Source organism: Dictyostelium purpureum, assembly GCF_000190715.1.
Source record: "Dictyostelium purpureum unplaced genomic scaffold DICPUscaffold_201, whole genome shotgun sequence".
In the NCBI taxonomy this organism is placed as follows: Eukaryota; Evosea; class Eumycetozoa; order Dictyosteliales; family Dictyosteliaceae; genus Dictyostelium; species Dictyostelium purpureum.
In genome coordinates, this window is record NW_003519537.1 from 35,338 (window position 1) to 57,895 (window position 22,558).

At 25.3% G+C, this 22,558-nt stretch overlaps 11 protein-coding genes across 11 annotated transcripts; 5 read left to right on the forward strand and 6 right to left on the reverse strand.

Annotated features, from left to right (window-relative positions):
• Positions 1-1,243: 1,243 nt before the first annotated feature.
• DICPUDRAFT_80754 (uncharacterized protein) lies at positions 1,244-6,107 on the forward strand (the record flags this gene model as incomplete). Its single annotated transcript, XM_003289947.1, has 9 exons — positions 1,244-1,592; positions 1,659-1,985; positions 2,058-2,372; positions 2,451-2,747; positions 2,814-3,137; positions 3,219-3,563; positions 3,643-5,865; positions 5,948-6,039; positions 6,090-6,107. The coding sequence occupies 9 exons, from the start codon at positions 1,244-1,246 to the stop codon at positions 6,105-6,107; spliced, it is 4,290 nt and encodes a 1,429-aa protein (XP_003289995.1).
• A 496-nt stretch (positions 6,108-6,603) lies between these two features.
• Positions 6,604-7,126, forward strand: DICPUDRAFT_92398 (uncharacterized protein). Its single transcript, XM_003289948.1, has 2 exons — positions 6,604-6,724; positions 6,788-7,126. Exons 1-2 carry the CDS (start codon positions 6,631-6,633, stop codon positions 6,943-6,945), a joined length of 252 nt encoding a protein of 83 aa, XP_003289996.1. The 5' UTR covers positions 6,604-6,630; the 3' UTR covers positions 6,946-7,126.
• Positions 7,127-7,737: 611 nt separating this feature from the next.
• DICPUDRAFT_154480 (uncharacterized protein) lies at positions 7,738-9,967 on the forward strand (the record flags this gene model as incomplete). Its single annotated transcript, XM_003289949.1, has 3 exons — positions 7,738-7,850; positions 7,999-9,803; positions 9,876-9,967. 3 exons carry the CDS (start codon positions 7,738-7,740, stop codon positions 9,965-9,967), a joined length of 2,010 nt encoding a protein of 669 aa, XP_003289997.1.
• Positions 9,968-10,226: 259 nt separating this feature from the next.
• Positions 10,227-11,286, reverse strand: DICPUDRAFT_36683 (uncharacterized protein; the record flags this gene model as incomplete). Its single annotated transcript, XM_003289956.1, has 2 exons — positions 10,227-11,092; positions 11,190-11,286. The coding sequence occupies 2 exons, from the start codon at positions 11,284-11,286 to the stop codon at positions 10,227-10,229; spliced, it is 963 nt and encodes a 320-aa protein (XP_003290004.1).
• Positions 11,287-11,664: 378 nt separating this feature from the next.
• Positions 11,665-13,051, reverse strand: DICPUDRAFT_48914 (uncharacterized protein). Its single transcript, XM_003289957.1, has 2 exons — positions 12,982-13,051; positions 11,665-12,886 (listed from the first exon to the last, which is right to left on the reverse strand). The coding sequence occupies exons 1-2, from the start codon at positions 13,007-13,009 to the stop codon at positions 11,784-11,786; spliced, it is 1,131 nt and encodes a 376-aa protein (XP_003290005.1). The 5' UTR covers positions 13,010-13,051; the 3' UTR covers positions 11,665-11,783.
• A 643-nt stretch (positions 13,052-13,694) lies between these two features.
• On the forward strand, positions 13,695-15,078 carry DICPUDRAFT_92405 (uncharacterized protein). Its single transcript, XM_003289950.1, has 3 exons — positions 13,695-13,741; positions 13,880-14,988; positions 15,013-15,078. Exons 1-2 carry the CDS (start codon positions 13,714-13,716, stop codon positions 14,980-14,982), a joined length of 1,131 nt encoding a protein of 376 aa, XP_003289998.1. The 5' UTR covers positions 13,695-13,713; the 3' UTR covers positions 14,983-14,988; positions 15,013-15,078.
• A 305-nt stretch (positions 15,079-15,383) lies between these two features.
• DICPUDRAFT_154484 (uncharacterized protein) lies at positions 15,384-15,569 on the reverse strand (the record flags this gene model as incomplete). Its single annotated transcript, XM_003289958.1, has 1 exon — positions 15,384-15,569. The coding sequence occupies one exon, from the start codon at positions 15,567-15,569 to the stop codon at positions 15,384-15,386; it is 186 nt and encodes a 61-aa protein (XP_003290006.1).
• Positions 15,570-15,952: 383 nt separating this feature from the next.
• DICPUDRAFT_92411 (uncharacterized protein) lies at positions 15,953-16,970 on the reverse strand. The gene has a single exon (XM_003289959.1). It carries the CDS (start codon positions 16,432-16,434, stop codon positions 15,988-15,990), a length of 447 nt encoding a protein of 148 aa, XP_003290007.1. The 5' UTR covers positions 16,435-16,970; the 3' UTR covers positions 15,953-15,987.
• A 511-nt stretch (positions 16,971-17,481) lies between these two features.
• Positions 17,482-18,597, forward strand: DICPUDRAFT_36659 (uncharacterized protein; the record flags this gene model as incomplete). Its single annotated transcript, XM_003289951.1, has 3 exons — positions 17,482-17,714; positions 17,784-17,915; positions 18,012-18,597. The coding sequence occupies 3 exons, from the start codon at positions 17,482-17,484 to the stop codon at positions 18,595-18,597; spliced, it is 951 nt and encodes a 316-aa protein (XP_003289999.1).
• Positions 18,598-18,788: 191 nt separating this feature from the next.
• On the reverse strand, positions 18,789-19,663 carry DICPUDRAFT_154487 (uncharacterized protein; the record flags this gene model as incomplete). Its single annotated transcript, XM_003289960.1, has 2 exons — positions 18,789-19,135; positions 19,222-19,663. The coding sequence occupies 2 exons, from the start codon at positions 19,661-19,663 to the stop codon at positions 18,789-18,791; spliced, it is 789 nt and encodes a 262-aa protein (XP_003290008.1).
• A 437-nt stretch (positions 19,664-20,100) lies between these two features.
• Positions 20,101-21,171, reverse strand: DICPUDRAFT_92412 (uncharacterized protein). The gene is made up of 2 exons (XM_003289961.1): positions 20,912-21,171; positions 20,101-20,832 (listed from the first exon to the last, which is right to left on the reverse strand). Exons 1-2 carry the CDS (start codon positions 20,981-20,983, stop codon positions 20,161-20,163), a joined length of 744 nt encoding a protein of 247 aa, XP_003290009.1. The 5' UTR covers positions 20,984-21,171; the 3' UTR covers positions 20,101-20,160.
• Between the last annotated feature and the right edge of the window lie 1,387 nt (positions 21,172-22,558).

Here is a 22,558-nt window from a genome sequence, read left to right on the forward strand (position 1 = left end):
AAGAATTCTACTATTTTGACTGTTGTATTCAACGTTGTTACTATATTGAGCTGGCGGGAATACTGAAAAATCTAAAATATCTTCATATATATTGCCTAATAATAAATTATTATTAATATTTTTTAATTTTTTTTTTTTTTTTTTTAATTTTAAGCTTTACCAAATGGGAAATCTATTAATCTAATAGTATTTGTGTTATCATAAATTGTAATATCTAAGTTTAAATCTTTCGAATAGTCATCTGATGTTTGTCCTCCACCAAAAACCAAACTAAAATAATTTGTATTTTTAATTTGAACAGAAGAGCATTTGTATGGTAGCGCGCAACCTAATAAAAGTGCATTTGATTTATCGAGACGAACATTAGAATCCAATCCACTAATCTTAACATATGCTTCTTTATTTCCTTGGGTGCTTGGGAAAGCTTTACTCACCAACTCTACATTAATTGTGGAAATATCTAATTCTGTTATAAAAAAAAATTAAAAAAGTGTTAAAATTGATTTTTTTTTTTTAAAATTAAGTTAACTTTTATTTACCATAACAACCAAAAGTTATTGATATTGATTCTGAATTAAAACGGAATAAGTTGGAATAAGGAGTTTGTGAAGGTTTTACTTGGGTAAATTCTATTCTATTTAATTGTGATGTGTCATTTTTTAATGGAAAATTTAAATTGATCATATAGGAACCTGAAGGTGGTTGTAATTCCCCTAAAGGACTTAAAATATAAAATGTAAAAGAACAAAACCCATTTGTTCTATTTACATATTTATTATAAGGTGTGTTTATTGGTGAAACATCTTGTAAAATAATTTGAGAAAAAGATAAATTCAAAAAAATAAAAAAAATACACAAATAATGTAAAAATGTGTGCATTTTTAAAAACAAAAGGGCAAAAAAAATAAAAATATAAAAAAAACAAAAAAAACATTTTTTTATTCGCATTCTTTATGCAGTTTAAATTTGGGTGTGAAAATTTAAAAAAAAGTTTCCGAAATCGGTTCGGTAAAAAAAAAAAAATTTTTTTTTGTCGAAAAACCTTGATTTCATCAAACCCAAAAAAATAATTTTTGTGCAATAGAATTTTTTCCACCTTTTTTTTTAATTTAATTTTTTTTTTTTTTTTTTTTTTTTTTTTTTTGGAAAAAAAATAGATTTTTTTGGTTACCAATATATTTTTTTAATTATATTTTAAAAATAAAAATATAGCTTTAATTTATTATAAAAAGTTTTTAAATAAATGATTAGGCTCGAAAACTTTTTTAAATTAATTTTTATATTTTTATTATTCATATATTGCAACAATGGGTATATAGTTAAAACTCTTCCAAGTAATATTCTTCAAGCATATGTTACACAATATAGAAATTGTGTTTTCTATCTAGATGTAATTTGTATTGCAGAGAACATCTCAGAGGATTGCAACGATTTAAAAGCAACCTATGTTAATTCTGGCATATCAGTCACAGAATCAATAATATTTTCAAATAAGACATCATCAGTAATCAAAAGATTTACATTAATATCCCCGCTTGGTCAAAATTCAGTTTCATTTGGTTCACAAGTTAGTTTAGAAATTTCTTGTATAGGTTTGTACAAAATATTTTGCATACAATTGAACTAAGATTAATTTTTAATTTTTTTAATACCTATAGATATTGATTTAAATAAAATTAGTTTAAAGTCTCTTTCAAAAGATTATTTTTTATACTCTATACCTGATGGAGATGCTTCTTATTCAATTATATCACTCTATCAATTGGTTGGTGTTGAACCAAAAACCTCATTGGAATCAATTTATTTTCAAGCTATGGGAACAGGTAAATGTTTATTTTCTAGATCAACTCAAGTTACTACAATACCTATATTTCTTTATTCTTGTCCAAAAGTGGTACCAATATCTTTCGATTTTTCATCAATAAAAGTAAATTTAACAGTAGGAACAAACACCAAAGTATTTAGTTTAGATCCAATGTTTAAAGGTATTTATAGATAGTAATATGTAGCCCCAATTTAAAAGTAAAGCTAATATTAGTTTTTTATTTAAATTATAGATTCTTTAGAATTATATGATATCAAGACATACCCAGAATTAAAATATTTAGATAATATGAATTTATTTGGAAATGAAGAAAGTGCATTGGTTTCGTTTAAAATGAATACAGTTTTAGAAAAGGGTTATTTTATGATGACTAAAAATGGTGTCCTCGAAGAGACAAAAACAATATTCCCAATTTTTGGTGATGAATCAAGTACTACATATATAACCCCTTTATCAAATTATGGCCCAGTTACCACTGAAATCTATTATCCAAGCAATTCAAAAGTTATAAAATCAACTACTCAAATTAAATCAAATATAAATCGGTGTAAGTAAATTCTCCATTTTTATTTTTTTTTCATTTTTTAACTTTTTTTTTTTTAAATTTTTTTTTTACAAATTATAGTTAATAAAATTTCTATCCCATCGGTACAGAGTTATTCTTTGTATAGTGATGGTTTACCAATTTTAATCTATGGTTTTACAGATAATAAAAGATATGATTTCGATACTATATCCCTATCAGTTAGCAATGTTTATCCAAGATTAACCCGTTTTCCATTTGGATATATATATGGTGATAAAAATGGTTACAAATATGAAGTCGATACAGTTGTAAAGCCATATTATTCATCCCCACTTTTTTTATATATGACATCTGGAAAATATTCCAATACCTCAAGTTTTCACTTTCCTGTGTTTAGTAAGTTTTATATATAGTATAAAATAATTAAAATTATATTAATAATAATTAATTGTATTTATTTAGATACTACCTATATATCTTCTAAAGCAAAACTTATTGGATTTGAAAAATTCCAATTGATATCTGATATCTATTTAGTTAGGGTTCAAATCGACTCGCCTAATCTATTCAACTATATAATGTTTGATAATCTTTATTCATTAGGATATGAATCATTGGTTTCTGGAAATTTAAGTATAGGTACTTATGAGTTTATATATAAACATAGCGATCAAATGGTTTATTTTTATGACCAAACTTTTTCTGTTTTTGCATTAAACAGAGATCAAATTGTCACAATTAATAATCAAGAACCAGTATACTTTAATGGTCCTCCTCGAGTAATATGTAAGTTTTCAGTCTAAATATCTTTAATTTAATTGTTACAAAGAAAATTTACTAACTTTATAAATATTTAATTAATTATAGTTGATATGACATTAATAAAAGATGTATCATTTTTATATAATGATTTAGATATTACATATCATAGACATTATAATGTATTTTACTTTAATTATAGTGACAGTGTACCAAGAGAAACTATATTTAGAATGGTTCCAAAGGATTTAAATATGATTCAAGATTCTTTATCGATGATCTATAGTCCAAAATCTTTTGTATCAACATGGAATAACACACTTAATCTATTCCAAATTGAATTTTTCATTGAAGCAAATACAGAAATAGGTACCCGTCACTTCTTTTTGGTTTCAAATGATCTATTTATCCATAGCAAATTCTTTAATACACAACTAAGAGTCAAAAGCTCAAGTAAGTAATAAGAATGGTTTTAAAAAATATTAAAGAAAATATTTTAACATAGTATTTTTTATTTAATTTTTCTTTTCAGGTATGGATTACCAAGGACCAATATTTATAGATATCAAAAAAATTACAAATAAATTAGTTACTAAAGATAATATAGGTACTATTGGATGGACTTTTAAAATTGAAGATTCAATTAATGGTTTTGACAATGGCTTTGTAGTAATTAAAGGTGAAATGGATTATTCAAACTATAACATAACATTTAGCTCTACCGACGTAAAAGCAGGAGGCGACAAGTATTCTGGCGAATATGATATTACCATTGATGTATCATATCCATGTATATCACAAAATTATATTATTAATGATGTTGTTCTATTCGACACCCTCAATAGAAAATCCCTATTCTCAATATTTCCAGAATCCCTAAAAGATTCAGTTTTAAATCCATTTTTAAATTTTTTACAAGATACTAACATAAATAAAGTTCAAATACAATGCGAATCTCCAAATGCTGTTTCGTCCGATACCACACCACCTCAATTAACACAATTTTACAACTCAATAGAATTGACAAGCAATGGGATTATTGACTCTTCAAGAATAAATTCAGTTTCTTTTACTTTTACTGCAATTGATAATGAAAGCGGTATAAAGGATAAACAATACCCAATAGTCTATGCCTCTGACTCAAATAATAGATTTGTTAAATGTGTATCAACTTTTGTAACCTATCAAGGAACTAATGCCACCTATAGTTGTTCAACTATGTTCCCAATAGGATTCGGCTATCCTGGAATAATTACCCTTTCAGTTTATGGCTTTATCAATAACAATGGTCTATTTAGTGGATTTTCTGCAAATGGTTTAAAGAATAATAATTTTAAATATTATATTTCGACAAAATTTGTTGAACTTATTCCATATTTAACAGGTAGCTCCAAGATAACTGAAAAGGGAGGCGAGCTATGGGTTTATGGATCCAATTTATCTTTAGGAACATGGTATATCAAATACGATACTGATAGAGTTTTTATGATTGCCGATATAGGGAAAGTATATTCAACAGCAGTCCAATTTAAAAATATCAAAGCGACAACAAAACCTTTTTCAGTATATTCATCAAACGTTAAATATAGCACCCAAGTTCTTATGGTTACACCAGAGATATATGATTGGAATTTATTAAATTGTAATGGTAATGGAGCTCCAGGTAAATCCTCTGGCAAATGTATTTGCAATAATAAATGGACAACTTTAGATCCTTTATCACAATGCACGGTTAACAATCATTATATTACATCATCAACACAGGTATCCTCAACAGAAGGTGGTGAAGTTATTCTTAGTGGTTGGTTCAGCAATGTAAATGTAAATCCAAAACTTTATATAAATAATAATGAGGCAAATATTTTATCCATAACTACAGAATCAATCAAAACTACTATTGGACCAGGAACTTTTGGTGCAATCCCCGTTAGCTACTATCAAAACGGCGTGGTTTGGAGCGGCAACCTCTTTCTATATAAACAAGATGAAAAACAATGTCCATTAAATTGTGAAATCAATGGGGTTTGTGATAAAAAAACAGGTATTTGTTCATGTAATAAAGGATATACTGGCCTTGATTGTGCATCACCAGAACAAAACAATAACAATAACACAACAACAGAAACCGAAGTGGGTAACAATGGTACAACCATTATAAAAAACCAAGATATAGGGTATTTAATTTCAATAGATTCAATTGTAGAACTAGATTTCAAAAATGAAGCAGTATTATCATTTAATTTAACAAATAACTGGGTATTTGTCAACAAAACAAACTCAGTTTCTTTCTTTAATCAAACTATCCACAACTCCAGAGGTACTACAACACTAACTCTGATTATAGAGGAGGTTAATGAAAAAGATAAAGATTTTTCATTTGCTGGTAATGATTTCACAGTAACAAAAGGTGGCCTTAAACTATCACTTTCAATATCAAACTGGCAATATCTTAGCAATTTAAACACATTACAAATTCAAATGTCCTCGGATATTCAAATTAACCAAAATAGTGAATGTAATGAAGATAATAAAGATGCCATGGTGGAGTCATCTTCTAATAACCATTACTTGACAAATAATATCAATTATTTAAAAATTACAAAGAATAATAGAGTTTTATATTCAAGATTCCAAGATAAAATGCTATCAGATAATAGACCAACAACCATCACCTCTCAGCTACTATCAAGTAACAATAGTTTTGTTCAAATTGGACTAAATTTACCACATTGTGATGAATGTTTAATAGACCCTGGTATGTATTTTTTAAAATGTAATTTATGATAATTTATTTTTTATTAACAATACTAATATTTTTTTAAAATTGTTTTATATAGATTTTTCATTATTAATAAATTCAAACTATAAATTTGAATGTAAAGACCCATCTAAAAAATGGATTATTGCAGTTGCAGTGGTAGCAGGTGTTGTAGGTCTCTCTATTCTTTTTATTTTAGGTTTTATTTTATTTAAAAAGAGTACATTCTTAAAAATTAAAATTTACTCAATCAAAAAAATTATTAAAAATAAAAATTAAAGCATAATTAATAAAATATAACAATATAATAAAAAAAAAAAAAAAAAAAAGTATACTCTGGTTTCTTTATTTTTTTTTTATTTTTTTTTTATTTTTTTTTTAATTTGAATTTAACTTTTTGTAAAATGTTAATAATTTCTAGAAAAAAACAATGGGTAAAATATTCAAGGTAACAAATATAAGTTCCCTACTCTCCCATTAATTTTTATACACACACCACTCCGTTTTCCCAATCTTTTTTCTATTATTTGTTTTCTATCTTTTTTTTTTTATTTTTTTTTATTTTCCCACACAAAAATACCAATGAATATTGTTAAACAAAAATAAATATATCATTTTTTTATTATTTTATTTTAATTAATTTAATAATATTTTATTTGTTTTGTTTTATTTGTTTTAATTTAATTTTAATAATAAATAAGGGAATAAATATTAATTTTATTTTGTTTCATTTCACTTTTCATAAAATTAAAAAAAAACAATATGAAATTACTATTATTAATTTTCTTACTTTTAAATCTTTTGATTGTATCTCAAACAGCAGAGGCAGAAGTAAATTATGGCATTAATGAAAATGGTATAAACTATTTTAAAACTTGCAATTCAAATATCTTTTATTAACTTTTTTTTTTTAACTTAGAATTATACAAACACAGAGATCCATTAGCCTATTATTGTAAGGATGATTCATGCCCACATAAGTATTGCTGCGTTCAACTTAGAAAATCATATACATGTGTTTTGGAAGAAAAAGAACCAATTTGCCACTATGGACCCTTATTAAAAAACTTTTATTAAAAAAATTATAAATAAAATTTTTATTATTTTTAGAAATCTAAAAATTTATACGTAAATAAAAGCTATTTATATATAATTTTATAGAAATTATATTTATTAATAACCATATCAAATTAAACAAAACTTTAACACTGACCACAACTTACCCCTAAAAAATAAATAACCACTTTTTTTATTTTACAAAAAATTTTATTTATCATATTTATTTTTATTTATTTATATAAATTAATATTAATGTAATAAATTTAAAAGGTTACAATCATTTTATTGGTCATTATTAATTTTATATAATTTTTTATAAATATAGGTAAAAGTCATTATTTATTATTTATTACCATATTTATTAAATAGTTAATGATGAGCGTGGATTTCTGAAAAACTAAATTCCCTTTTAGGTATAATTTATTTATATTTTAGATTGTTAAGTAATAAAACAGTTTTATTATTTTAACCGTTGTCATTTTAAAAGATTTTTAATTGAGTGTTATATTCAAACAGATAAAAAAACAAATATTTATAAAAAAATATAAATAAAATTTTTTTTTTTTTAATATAATTTATTTTTGGTAATAATTATAATCTTGATATCATTATAGATTTTTCTCATAAATTATTTAATTTTTATATTTTAAATGTTGTATTCATTTATTAATTTATTAAAATTTAATAGTACTATTATTTTGTTTATTTTTATTTTATAGACAATTTTTTTTTATATTTTTTATTTTTATATTTTAGAAACAATAATTAAAATATTAAAATAATAAATATTTTTATATAGTTTTTTAAAAAATGATTTCAAGAAACTATGAGCTAAGTGAACCATTTAATTATAAGAATGATATAGAGTTTTCAAAAAACGATTTTTTATCATTCTGGAATCAAGTAGGAAAAAAAATTCATTGGTAATGATACATAGATTTTTTTTTTTTTTTTATTAATTTTTTATTAATTTTTTATTTATTTTTTTTTTTTTTGTAATTTTAAAAATTAAAATTCGCTTCATCATTCACAACCACACAAATATTTTTACAATCATGTATATATATAAAGGGATAAACAATATACACAATTATGGAGTGGCAACGAAAGAAGACCAGAATGGTTTAAGGATGGTTATGTAAATGTATGTAATAATGTTTTGGATGTTCATTTAAAAGAAAGAGGTGATCAAGTTGCAATCTATAGCGAGTGTCCATCAATGAACTCATTTTCCCAGATTACTTATAAAGAACTATGGCAACGTGTATGTGTATTCTCAAGAGTTTTAAAAAACTTGGGTATTGGCAAAGGTGATAAAATTATTATATTAATGCCAAGTTATATAGAAACCCATATTGCCATGCTCTCCTGTACTCGTATTGGTGCAATTTATAGTAACACAGCTACACTATTGGAGCCAAACCAATTATCATCAAAAATAAACTATTTCCAACCCAAACTAATAATTACTGCAAATTTTTGTGTTAAAGGAAAAGGATGTAAATATATTATTTCCACACTTAAAGAAGCATTAGATGCATCAACACACAAGGTAAACCATACAATTATTCATAACCGTATTGGATTTATCAGTAAAGAGAAGCAAGAAGAATTTTTCAGTAAAGAAGAGAATAAAGCATTTCGAAATATTCAGATAGAAGGTGAATTAGATTGGAATGAAATTGTACAAGGTGTAGAGCCATTAACAGAATATGAAATATTAGAATCATCCCATACTGTATCTGTGACATTTTCAAGTGGTACTACTGGCGAGCCAAAAGGCTTCAATAATGAAACCGGTTGCTATTTAGCCAATCTGTGCTATTCATTCAAGTGTAACTATAACTTTAAAGCTGGTGAAACATATTTTACAACAACAAATATTGGTTGGAGTTTTGGCCTAAACTTAATATATGGCTCACTTTTTCACGGTTCAACTTTAGTAGTATATGAGGGTGACCAAACAACACCCACTTATGAATACTTTAGAATCATCGAAAAGTATAAAGTTAAAATTATGGTTTCGACAACATTTGTATTTAGAGTGGTCCATAGTATAGATCCAAATGCCGATACTATCAAAAAGTATGACATATCTAGTTTAAAATCAATTATCTTGGGTGGTGAAAACATCAGTCCTTTAATGACAGATTTTATTGCAAAAAAAATAGGTGCCCCAATCAATGATAGCTATGGTCAAACTGAAACTGGTGTTATATTAACATATCCATCTCATCAAGTACCTTTTCTTCCAAAATCATCAGGTGTCCCGGTCGCAGGTCTTAATGTTGGCTTAAAGTCCCCAATAACAAAAGAAATCATTGCAAAACCATATCAGCTCGGTGAACTTGTAATTAAATTACCACTTTCACCACTACACATACAATCAATTCTTTATGACGATCAATATCAAACAAAACTCAATAACAAATACCTTGACGAGTACCCAGATTATTATAGAAGTGGCGATATAGGATATTTTGATGAAAATGGATATTATTTTATAGTGTCTAGGACAGAAGACACAATCAATATAGGAAATAACAAATTAGCATACAACACATTTTTTGAAGATTTTATCCAAGGTAGTGAAATGATTTATGATAATGTCGTAGTACCTGTATCATCACTAAACCCTAATGACCCCTCGGAACAAGCACCAGCAGCATTTGTAATATTAAAAGATCAATTTAAACAGATTCATTACCAACAGCCAAAACAATTTACAGATCAATTATTAGAAAAAATTAATAAATCTTTAATATTCAATGCAATGATTGAAAAAGTATTCATCAAACATTTAATTATAGTAAATGAACTACCAAGATCAATTAGTAATAAAAAAATTAGAAATGTTTTAACAAAAATATATAATGGTAAGTAATTTATTAATATGCATACAAATAAAAACTACCCACACTAATAACACTATTTTTAACATTATTTAGGTGAAAAATATAATATACCAACCAATATTTTAAATCCACATGCTTTATTGGATATAGAAGATCATGTTAAATTTTATAAAGCATTAATTTAAATTCATATTTTAAAATAAATAAATAAAAATAAAAACAATAGTAAAAATAAAAATAATTAATTTTTAATAATACATTATAAACTAAATAAATAAATACTTATTTATTATAAAAATTCTTTATTAACTGTATGATAAATAGTATTCCACTATGGAATCAGGTCATCATCCAAATATCGATGTCGATGGTCTTCAACTCTTTTTCAAGGGTGAGATATGTACTACTTTTTAATGTAATATATTATAATTCTTTTTTTTTTATTTATAATTTATCTGCTTTTAAAATTTGGCATTCTTTTCCTTTTTTTAACCCAAGCTCTAAACTGATACCTTGAGACTGGATATTGGTAACGTCAATGAATGAAAAAACGGTGATGTCCCTCTTCAAACCTTCAATAATGACTTTAGATTTAACTTTTCTTGCGTAACCTTTATTTCTATAATCTGGTAGTGTGTAAAAATGAGCAGTTTTACCATCTGATTTGATAATGTTCCAACATACCAATTTCCTATTAACTTGACCATCTCCATTTTCATCTATATAGTTCTCTTTCATTCTATAACAGATTGCTAATTTATTATCCACTGCCCATTTAAACTCATTTTTTGAATGTTCTCCTTTGAATCCCCATTTCTCCATTACAAAATCAATTTCATCATTGTTTAAATAATCTTCATTCCCATCTAAATTCTTTTCTAATTCTTTAATTTTTTCTTCTTTTATTTTATTATCATTGATTTTTATAAAAAATTCGTTAAATAGCGGGGATGAACCAACACAAAACCCATAATTTTCTAATTGTTTTTTTAATAGATTATATAACTCCATACTGTTTATTTCTGGTAATATATAACTACTTACATAATTCTTTAAATGATAATCAATACCACTAGAAAAACCAATATCTAATTTAATTTTTTTGATATCTATTGCTGATAAATCAAAATTATTTAAAAACCCGATGCCCCAATTAATTGATTTAATAGCTTTTTCTATTTTTTCTAAATTTCTTTCATTTGTAATAACTTTTATTAGAGCATCTAATAATTGAAACGAAAATAAAATATTGGGTGATTCTAAATCATCAACAAACCATATACTATTTCCAAACTTTATTTCATTTTTTACTATATATTGGGGGTAAGAAAAAAAAAATAAAAAAAATAAAAATTAAAAAAACTAAAAATATAAAAAATATAAAAAAATAGAAATATTAATAATTACCATTTTCGATTTGTTTAAAATTATTTTTTTTTAAAACCTTAATAAAATTAAGTTTTTCATTTTTAAAATATATAGCTTTTAAATAGCTTCTTTTCATTTTTAATAACATGGTAATAATAATAAAAAAAAAAAAAATAAAAAAAAAATTTTATTTATTCATTCAAAATTTAATATTTATTTACCTTAGTTCTTCATTTTTTATTTAGTTTTGAAAGAAACTTAACAAATATTATAATAAAAAACTATTTAATAGTATCTTTTAGATTATCAAAGATAAAACTAACATTAATCCAACTACTTTAGGTTTATAGATTAAATTTTTAAAAAAATTTGTAAAAAAATATAATAATTACTAAAATAGTTATATTTAAAGAAGAATTATTCTGGCTGTCCAAAAAGTTATTAATATATTGGTATAATTTACATATTAATATTATTCCAAATATAAAACGGAGATTTTAATAATATTTGATACTTTTTTTATAGTTTTATATTTTTTAAAAGGATAAAATCGACAGTTAAAAAATATTATTTAAATTGTTTTATTAAAGTTTTTGTTATATATACAAATAAATATACAGAATTTTGAATAATTTAGAAACATTTTCTGTGGACGATTGATGGACCTGATTCGTCATATTCTTCTTTTGAAATCCACATTTGTTGGAAAGTTGAGAGTGAAGCTAAAATTGAACCACCAATCCAGACAGAGTATTTACGTTCTGGTGGAGCAATGATTTTAATTTTCATGGTTGATGGGGCTAAAGCAGTTAATTCTTTGTTCATACGATCAGCAATACCTGGGAACATAGTTGTACCACCTGATAAGACGACATTACCGTATAAATCTTTACGAATATCAACATCACATTTCATGATTGAGTTGTAAGTGGTTTCGTGGATACCAGCTGATTCCATACCTAAGAATGATGGTTGGAATAAGGCTTCTGGGCAACGGAAACGTTCGTTACCGATGGTGATGACTTGACCATCTGGTAATTCATATGATTTTTCTAAAGCAGATGATGAGGCAGCAGTTTGCATTTCAGCTTCAAAGTCTAAGGCAACGTAGGCTAATTTTTCTTTGATATCTCTGACGATTTCTCTTTCAGCAGTGGTGGTGAATGAGTAACCACGTTCAGTTAAGATTTTCATCAAGTAATCGGTTAAATCACGACCAGCTAAATCTAAACGTAAGATGGCATGTGGTAAAGCATAACCTTCGTAGATTGGAACAGTGTGGGAGACACCATCACCTGAATCCATGACAATACCGGTGGTACGACCTGAGGCGTATAATGATAAGACGGCTTGAATGGCGACGTACATGGCTGGGGTGTTGAAGGTTTCGAACATAATTTGGGTCATTTTTTCTCTGTTAGCTTTTGGATTTAATGGGGCTTCAGTTAATAAGACTGGGTGTTCTTCTGGGGCAACACGTAATTCGTTGTAGAAAGTATGATGCCAGATTTTTTCCATATCATCCCAGTTGGTAACGATACCGTGTTCAATTGGGTATTTGAGGGTTAAGATACCTCTCTTTGATTGGGCTTCATCACCAACATATGAGTCTTTTTGACCCATACCGACCATAACACCAGTGTGTCTTGGACGACCAACAATTGATGGGAAAACAGCTCTTGGAGCATCATCACCAGCAAAACCGGCTTTGCACATACCTGAACCGTTATCGATAACTATAAATTTAAATGAAAATTTTGATGTTAATAAATATTATTTTTTTTAAAAAAAAAAAAATTTTAATATTTTTCTAAAATATATTTTAACATACCTAAAGCTTGAACATCTTCACCTTCCATTTTATTTGTATATATATTTATTTGATTTTAAAAGTAATTAATAAAAAAAAATTAAAAAAGATTAATTTATATAAAAAAAAAAAATTAAAAAAAAAAAAAAATAAAATTTTTTTAAAAAAAATTAAAATAAAATGGATTTCCCATTTTTAATAATAAAAATATCCATTTTTTTTTTTTTTCTGCTTTACCAAACGAACCATGTGAATGGCATGGATACATGATGGTATTTATTATTATTATTTTATATATTATAATTTTTAATATTATTATTATTAGTATTTTTTATTTTTAATATTTTTTGAATATCTATTTATAAATATTCCTAGTAAATATTTTGAATTAAACAATAAAAAAATTATAAATTAATTATAAATTAATTATAAATTAATTATAAATTTATTAAAAAAGTATAAAAATAAAAATTATTTTTTTATTCTTTATTTTTTGTAGAGATAATAGCTTCAGTTTTTTTTTTATTATTATTTTATTTGAATATAACAGCAAAATTACAAAAATTTTATTGGAAACAATAATTTTTTTGTGTGGGTGTGAATGGGTTTTGAAAAAAAATATTTTTTTTTTAATTTTTATATTTTTTATATTTTATTTTTTTTTTTAAAATTTTTTTTTATAAAAATCCAGATTAATTTTTTTTTATTTTTTTCATTAATTCAAATTTAATAAATAATATATATACAAATAAAATGGAAGGTGAAGATGTTCAAGCTTTAGGTATGTCAAATTAAAATAAAATAATTATTCCTTTTTTTTATATTTGTGAAAATTTCAAACATTTAAAAAAAAGCAATTCATAGTTTAAAGTTTGCAAAATTGAATTTCAATATTAATTATTTTAATTTAATTAAATAGTTATCGATAACGGTTCAGGTATGTGCAAAGCCGGTTTTGCTGGTGATGATGCTCCAAGAGCTGTTTTCCCATCAATTGTTGGTCGTCCAAGACACACTGGTGTTATGGTCGGTATGGGTCAAAAAGACTCATATGTTGGTGATGAAGCCCAATCAAAGAGAGGTATCTTAACCCTCAAATACCCAATTGAACACGGTATCGTTACCAACTGGGATGATATGGAAAAAATCTGGCATCATACTTTCTACAACGAATTACGTGTTGCCCCAGAAGAACACCCAGTCTTATTAACTGAAGCCCCATTAAATCCAAAAGCTAACAGAGAAAAAATGACCCAAATTATGTTCGAAACCTTCAACACCCCAGCCATGTACGTCGCCATTCAAGCCGTCTTATCATTATACGCCTCAGGTCGTACCACCGGTATTGTCATGGATTCAGGTGATGGTGTCTCACACACTGTTCCAATCTATGAAGGTTATGCTTTACCACATGCCATCTTACGTTTAGATTTAGCTGGTCGTGATTTAACTGATTACTTGATGAAAATCTTAACTGAACGTGGTTACTCATTCACCACCACTGCTGAAAGAGAAATCGTCAGAGATATCAAAGAAAAATTAGCCTACGTTGCCTTAGACTTTGAAGCTGAAATGCAAACTGCTGCCTCATCATCTGCTTTAGAAAAATCATATGAATTACCAGATGGTCAAGTCATCACCATCGGTAACGAACGTTTCCGTTGCCCAGAAGCCTTATTCCAACCATCATTCTTAGGTATGGAATCAGCTGGTATCCACGAAACCACTTACAACTCAATCATGAAATGTGATGTTGATATTCGTAAAGATTTATACGGTAATGTCGTCTTATCAGGTGGTACAACTATGTTCCCAGGTATTGCTGATCGTATGAACAAAGAATTAACTGCTTTAGCCCCATCAACCATGAAAATTAAAATCATTGCTCCACCAGAACGTAAATACTCTGTCTGGATTGGTGGTTCAATTTTAGCTTCACTCTCAACTTTCCAACAAATGTGGATTTCAAAAGAAGAATATGACGAATCAGGTCCATCAATCGTCCACAGAAAATGTTTCTAAATTATTTATTTGTAATATATACCCCAAACTTTTAATAAAACAATTTAAATAATATTTTTTAAATGTAGATTTTATCCTTTTAAAAAATATAAAACTAAATAACATTTTTTTCAAATTATTTAATTTTAAAATTTTTTTTTTTTTCTAATTTTTTTTTATTATTTTTTTTCACAAAAAGAAATAAAAAGTATTACAATTTGATTCTATTATTTTTAAATTATTTGAAATCCTAAAAAAAATTTTAACTTTTTTTTGTAATAATCGCTAAACACGAATTTTTGACTTACCCTTTCAATAAGAATGGTGCAAAGGTTAACAAGACTTTTATTAATTTATTTTTAAAAGAGTTTTTAGTAATTTATTTATGATTATTTAATTATTTGATTTTTGTAAAAAAATTTTTATGCATTTTTGATTTCAAACAATCCGGCTTTGGCGCAATGGTAGCGCGATTGACTGTAGTAATATCCTGTTATCAATCGGTTGCTAGTTCGAGTCTGGCAAGCCGGAATCTTTTTATTGGTACCATCTTTCAGGAGATGATCGAATCTTCCAGGAGATATAAATTGTAATGTATTCATATGCATTTTAGAATTAAATGAATATTACAGTTATAGTTATATCTCAACTAAATAATATTTATATTTTCCTTTATTTTAAATAATTTATTATTTAAAATTAAAAATTAAAAATAAAATAAAAATAAAAAAATTGAAAAATTTAAAAAATAAAATTTTATTTTTTGGTTTTCAGTTTTCAGTTTTAGTTTTCACAAACAAATAATTGTATATTTATTTGATTATTAGAATTATTTATATTTATTATTTATCTATAACTAAAGTAGCTCCATCTACATTACAAAATGGTGTTGAAAGAAACTACCAGCGTAAAACACATACTAAATATAAAATTGTATACCGCGATCAAGAGATACAATTACTTTTTCTAATACAAGCACGAGCAATATTTTGATATATGAAAATAAAAAGAAAAAATGAAATAAATTTATTTATTATTGTTTATATTTTTAAAAATTAACTCTATCGAGTTTTTGATATGGGGTAGGTCTGGATAAATTCTTTCTAATTTGGATGTATCCAAATGGTTATTACTTCTACCACATTTTAATATTTTAGATTGTTCTTCTTCAGTAAAGTTTTCATAAACAAATTGTGGATCTATATATTGGATATAAAGATTTAAGACCTCGTTATGACTGATAACACCTGGATTAACGAAATTGAAAATACCTTTTAATTGTTTTAATGTCATATCCAAAGCAACTGGTAATAAATCGGGTAGCACAGTACAACTATTTGGTATATTTACAACACGCTTGTAGTTTTTGATTTTTGTAATAAAGTTTCTAGGTTCTTCCAATGATTCTGATATTGGCATTCTTAAACGTAATGTTAAAGTATTTGGATAGTGCTTTGATAACTTTTCAACCATTTGTTTAGTGACGCTATAATGTGAGTCAAAATAATTAAATTCCTCCTCTTCGGTAAACCCTATACCACTATTAACTGGATGCTTATCATCATATTTATATACACAACCTGTTGCAAAATTTGTAATATGAATGTTTTTTAAATAACAACAATCTATTAGATTTAATGTACCTATTACATTTGATCTATAAATATTAAGTTAATAATAAAAAATAAGTAATTAAGATATTTTGAAATTTAATTTTCCTACCTTATAGTTTCTTGTTTATTATCTTCACACCAATCGACATTGGGTCTACCAGTAACACCTGCGCAATTAATTACTGAAATTGGTTTTATTGAGTCTAGTTCCTTTAATATCTCTTCCCTATTTTCTAATCTACAGCTTGAAACATAAACATCAATACTCTTTTCTTTCATTAATTCATACATTTTTTTACCAATCCATCCTGTTTTCCCACCATATAATATTATAATATTGCTAGTAATTGGATTCATTCTTCTAAATTTTATTTTTATTTTTATTTTCTAATTATCTGTATCTTAATAAAATGTAAAAAAAAAAATATAATTTATTGTGTGGGGGTTTTTTTTTTTTTTTTTAATAAATGAAAAAAAAAAAATAGAAAATATTTTCAACACCTATTTTATAAAAAATTAAAAAAAAATATAAAACTGAATTTAAATAATATGTGAAGATGTTTTGAATGTAAATAATTAAATATTAGATGACAAATTAATAAAATTAAATAAAATTAATTTCAAGAGTATGATAAACTAAACCTATTAAATGCATGCCATCAGTTGTAGAAAGTGAAACTAGTTTTATTAATTTTTATTAAAATAAATATTATTTTATAAATATAAATATAAAAAAAACATTGTTATTTTTTTTTTAGATTATCTTTTTTTTTTATAAAATTTTATAATTTTATGTTTTTTTAAAATTTTTTTTATTTTTTTTTTAAAAATTTTTTTTTTATTTAATTTTATTTATCATTTTTTCAAAAGGAAATTAAATTTAAATTAAATCAAATAAAAATAAAAAATGGTTGTTGGATCATTATTGTTATTTATTGGATTTCCATATATAGTCCTTAAATCAGTTTTATCCGTTTTATTTACATTTTTAACAGTATATTACATTGTTGACCAATTTTTATTACCAAAGTTAAGAGAAAAACCTTTATCCTCATATAAAGGCAAAGTTGTTATTATTACCGGCGCAAGTGGCGGTATTGGTGAAGAATGTGCAAAACAATATGCTAGATTAGGTTCAAAGTAAACTATCAAATAAATACATATATAATTAATAATATAAATGATACTAATAATTATTTATATTTTTAGGGTTGTATTGGTTGCTAGAAGAACCGAACAATTAAATAGAGTTAAAGAAAATATTTTAAAAAATTATTCAAGAGTTAAAGACGAAGATCTTTTAGTAGTTAAGGCTGATTTAACTATCCAAGATGATTGCAAGTATGTAAAATTATTTCATTTAAAACAGTGTATTTTAAAATATAGCATTGGTTTTATTAACACAAGTATATATTATTATTATTAATATTCAAATAGACAAATGGTTCAAACTGTCATAGATAATTATTCAAAGATTGATATTTGTGTTTGGAATGCTGGTTTAGGTTCTTTAATTGAATTTAGTAAATTAGGTGATGATATTCAAATTTATAGAGATAACATGGAAATTAATTATTTCTCATTAGTCTATTGTACCCATTTAGTATTCCCATATTTAATTCAATCTAAAGGTTCCATTGTGGTTATTTCTTCATTGGCTGGTAAATTTGGTACTGCTTTAAGAACCAGCTACTCTGCAAGTAAACATGCTGTCCAAGGTTTCTTCAATTCACTCCGTCACGAAACTAAAGATATTCAAATTACCATTGTCAATCCAGGTTTCATTTTGACTGAATTCCACGATAATTTAAAAACACTCGATGGCAACAAAGTCGAAAGAAACAAAGGTAATTTTATGACCGCTGAAAGATGTGCCGCTGAAATTCTCGAAGCCGAACGTCAACGTCGTAGGGAATTAATTCAAAGTGCAAAAGGTAAATTTGGTGTAATCGTTCAAAATATAGCACCAGATTTAGTTGATTTCTTATCACATAAATTTGCAAGCTCATCTGTTAAAAAATAAAAAAATAAATAAATTTAACCTTGTTTTTTTTTTTTTTTTTTTTTTTTTATAAATAATACACAAAAATAAATTTTTATTTATTTTTTAAAGATGTTTTTGTTTTTGATTTTGTTTTTGATTTTGTTGGTATTAATAAATAAATTTTGTTGGTTTAGTTATATTGTTGAGTTTTTTTTTTTTGTTATTGTTTTTTACTTTTCAAGTTCAACTACATATTCTTTTGGGAAAGTACCATAAACACCTTTTGTTTCACCTTCCCACATATTTCCAGTCTTTTTGAAAACGTAAACTAAATCGTCTTGAATTAATGTTAATGTTTTATTGTTTGCTGGGATATAATCTCTAACAACACGACATGTGCAAAGAATTTTTGGTGTGTCATCTTCATCATCTGACCATCCATCATCGTCGTCGCTTTCTACTTTTTTTGGTGCTGGTTTTGGTGGGGCTGATGGTGATGGTCTTGGTGCAGCAACTGGAGCTGATGATGGTGGTGGTGCGGAACTACCCATTGGTTTTGGTGGTCCTGCTGGTGATGCTAAAAATATTTAAAAAATTATAAATTAGTATTGGTTTTAATAAATGATAATGGCAGTGTACTATTAATAGTAGTAGCTATCTTACGTTTCATTGGAGCACCTGATGGTGGTGCAACACCTGGTCTTGCACCAACTGGTGGTGGGGCACCTGGTCTTGCGCCAACTGGTGGTGGAGCACCGCCTGCTGGTTTTAATGGGGCACCTGTTGGTGGTGGACCAGCTGGTTTAGCACCAAATGATGGTGGTGGGGCACCGCCTGCTGGTTTGAATGGTGCACCTGTTGGTGGTGGACCAGCTGGTTTAGCACCAAATGATGGTGGTGGAGCACCACCTGCTGGTTTTAATGGTGCGCCTGTTGGTGGGGCAACACCTGGTCTTGCACCTACTGGTGGTGGAGCACCACCTGCTGGTTTTAATGGTGAACCTGTTGGTGGTGGAGCACCACCTGCTGGTTTTAATGGTGAACCAAAAGCTGGTTTTAATGGAGCTGGGGCTGGTTTAGCTGCTGGTTTGAATCCAAAACTCATTTTATTGACTGGAGTGATTATATGATTATGGGTGTGATAAAATTACAACAAATATTGAAATAACAAATAATTATATTAAGAAATCTAAAAATTTTAAAAAAAATACACTATCTTTTTTATTTCTTAAGTTTCTCTAAAAATATAAAAAAAGCTATAAATTAAAATAAAAATAATAAAAATAATGACTTTATTTTTTTTTTTTTTTTTTTTTTTTTTCACCCAAGATATTTTTTTCAATTTTTTTTTAAATTTTGATGGCTTTTTTTTTTTGGTTACAATAATTTGCAATGATAAAAATTTAACTTTTTTTTTTATAATTATAAATATATTATAATAATATTATTATAAAAATATTTTATTATTAAAATAAAATTTTTTTTGAAAAAAAAAAAAAACTAAAAAAAATTGTGTTAAATAAAAACTAAAAAAACTGAAATGGGTGTTATCGAAAATATATTTTTATTCTTTTTATTTTATTTTTATTTTTATTTGTCACATTATTCTTTTTGTTCTTCAGATTTACCATTACTATTGCTGTTATTTACCAACATTGCTTCTAAAACACTTTTTGAAGATCTTTTTAAAGGATAGAAATAATCAAACATGTCACCTTCATAACGATATAATTCTTTACCAATTGGACAAGCATCTCTAATTTTTAAACGAGTTTCTAAATTACACCAACCTTCATCGATGGCAATTTGAGTGTGTTTTTTCATTTCAGATTTATCAAAGTCTGATAATAAATCTTTGGGTGGTAAAACAGGTGATTTGCCTTCATAGTTGATTTTAATGATAACTACACTTCTAAAAACAAACCATAAGCCATAGGTTGGATGGACACACCACATTACATCTTGATCATAGGCAGCAACACCTGCGAAATGACCACATGTTTGGATGTGGACATATTTACCACTGGCAGGTGTATTGAAATCATAACGAATTTCGTGTTCATATTCTTGAATTTTTTGGTTATTCTTTATAACATTTTCGATGGTATCGATTACAAATGAATTCATTGGATCTTTTGGAATTTCGTTAATTCTTTTAATAAATTCTTCAAAGTGTTTCCAAAAATTTTTAGTACATCCAATAATAATACCTGTTGCATCTTCAATTTCAAAATTATTTAATTTATGTAATGCTGCGCCATTATATTCATTAACCTAAAACAATTTTAAAAAAAAAAACAATTAATACCTCTATAAATTAAATATTTACAGCAATATTGTATTGTATATTTACTCTAAATGGTTCGACAATATCAAAACCCTTTTCCTTGAAATCCTTTTTTAATGACTGAATTAAGTTATCCATTTCTTTTTATTATTTATGAATATATGTTTATTTCTATTTTGTGCTAATAAATAATTTCGTTCTTAAAGCTACACATAAGTAATATTAAAAATATAATATAAAGATGTCTTTGTAATGTGCTTTAAGTTACTGTGTAATATTATATTATTATTATTATATATTTTTAGTTTTATAAAAACAAATAAACAATGAAAAAAAAGTGGTTAAAAAAAAAAAAAATAAAAAAATATAAAATAAAAAAATTTAAAAAATAAAAAAAAATGAAAATAAAAAATTTAAAAAATAAAATTTAAATTAAAGATACACACATTTATTTTTAAATAAAATTACACGTATTATTTGTATTTTTAATATTATGACTGTACAAAAATATATAACTACATAACTATGTAGGAAAGAATAGAACGGGTTTCAGTTTTCATAATCATGGTTAATATATACACTGTGGTTGTTTTTGTTTGTTTTTTTTTTACAGTTAGAAAAATTCAAATTTAAATTTATTAAAAGTTGGTTGTGTAGTTGTAACACACATTTTTTTTTACTCTACAAATCTGGATAGTGTGACAACTATTAGATTTATATTTAATCAAAAAGAAAGAGATTTTACAAAGGTGCGCCACCCAAATTTTTTTTTTTTTCAAGTTTTACAAAAAACATATTCTTCAAATTTGTCAATTGTAATTTGCCAAAAAAACCATTTTTTTTATTATTTTTTTCTTTTAATATAATGGGTTGGTTCTAATTGGTTTTTATAGTGGCGAGTATTTCTAATTAACGCAATAATCATAAAAATCAAAATAAACCGCAATTAAATCATAAAAAAAAAAAAAAAAAAAAAAAAGGGTTTGTATTTTATTTATTATTGATCGATTTAATGTTATTGTAATTATAATGGGTCGTATTCACTATTGTTGTTTTTTAAATACCTTTCTTCACTCCTCTCCTTTCCCAAACACCAATAATAACAAAACACACGCCCATAATTTCTTTACGATTTAAATACAGTAATAATATTGGTTATTTTATTGCATAGTAATATTTATTTCTTCTCTCCACTTAAATATTAATACCATTATTAAAGTCGAACCAATACAATAGAAAAATTTACATAGTTATTTTTTATTTTATTTTTTATTTTTTATTTTTATTTTTTATTTTTTATTTTTTATTTTTAATGTTAATTTTTCTTAAGCCTCACCCATTAATAAAAGCACACTTTTTTATTTCTTTGTATTTTTATTTAATAAAAAAAAAATAAAATAAAATAAAAAATAAAAAAAATTCAAAAAAAATCATTTTTTGCTTAAAATCAAAAATCTGCAATAATATCTCTTTTTTTTTTTTTTTCCAATAATATTTAAATTAAAATAAATTAAATAAATAATAAAAATACATACCACCCACTTTATAAATAAATATTTTCATGAAATGAATCTTAATCAATTAATAGTCGAACTAAACGAAGTTTATTAATTTATACAATAAAAAATATTATTATTTTCTTTCCTAAAATTTAAATTAACATAAACACTAATATTGTGATAATAAGTTTACAAAATCAATATTAATAATTAT

What these genes read in the sequence shown, in the direction of transcription:
- DICPUDRAFT_92398 (XM_003289948.1), top strand. Translation starts at nt 6,631, where the DNA reads ATGAAATTACTATTATTAATTTTCTTACTTTTAAATCTTTTGATTGTA. An exon ending in TTATGGCATTAATGAAAATG is followed by an intron (nt 6,725 to 6,787) that starts GTATAAACTATT and finishes TTTTTAACTTAG; the next exon opens with AATTATACAAACACAGAGAT.
- DICPUDRAFT_48914 (XM_003289957.1), bottom strand. Translation starts at nt 13,009, where the DNA reads ATGGAAGGTGAAGATGTTCAAGCTTTAG. An exon ending in TGAAGATGTTCAAGCTTTAG is followed by an intron (nt 12,887 to 12,981) that starts GTATGTTAAAAT and finishes TTAAATTTATAG; the next exon opens with TTATCGATAACGGTTCAGGT.
- DICPUDRAFT_92405 (XM_003289950.1), top strand. Translation starts at nt 13,714, where the DNA reads ATGGAAGGTGAAGATGTTCAAGCTTTAG. An exon ending in TGAAGATGTTCAAGCTTTAG is followed by an intron (nt 13,742 to 13,879) that starts GTATGTCAAATT and finishes TTAATTAAATAG; the next exon opens with TTATCGATAACGGTTCAGGT.
- DICPUDRAFT_92411 (XM_003289959.1), bottom strand. Translation starts at nt 16,434, where the DNA reads ATGGTTGAAAAGTTATCAAAGCACTATCCAAATACTTTAACATTACGT.
- DICPUDRAFT_92412 (XM_003289961.1), bottom strand. Translation starts at nt 20,983, where the DNA reads ATGGATAACTTAATTCAGTCATTAAAAAAGGATTTCAAGGAAAAGGGT. An exon ending in ATATTGTCGAACCATTTAGA is followed by an intron (nt 20,833 to 20,911) that starts GTAAATATACAA and finishes AAATTGTTTTAG; the next exon opens with GTTAATGAATATAATGGCGC.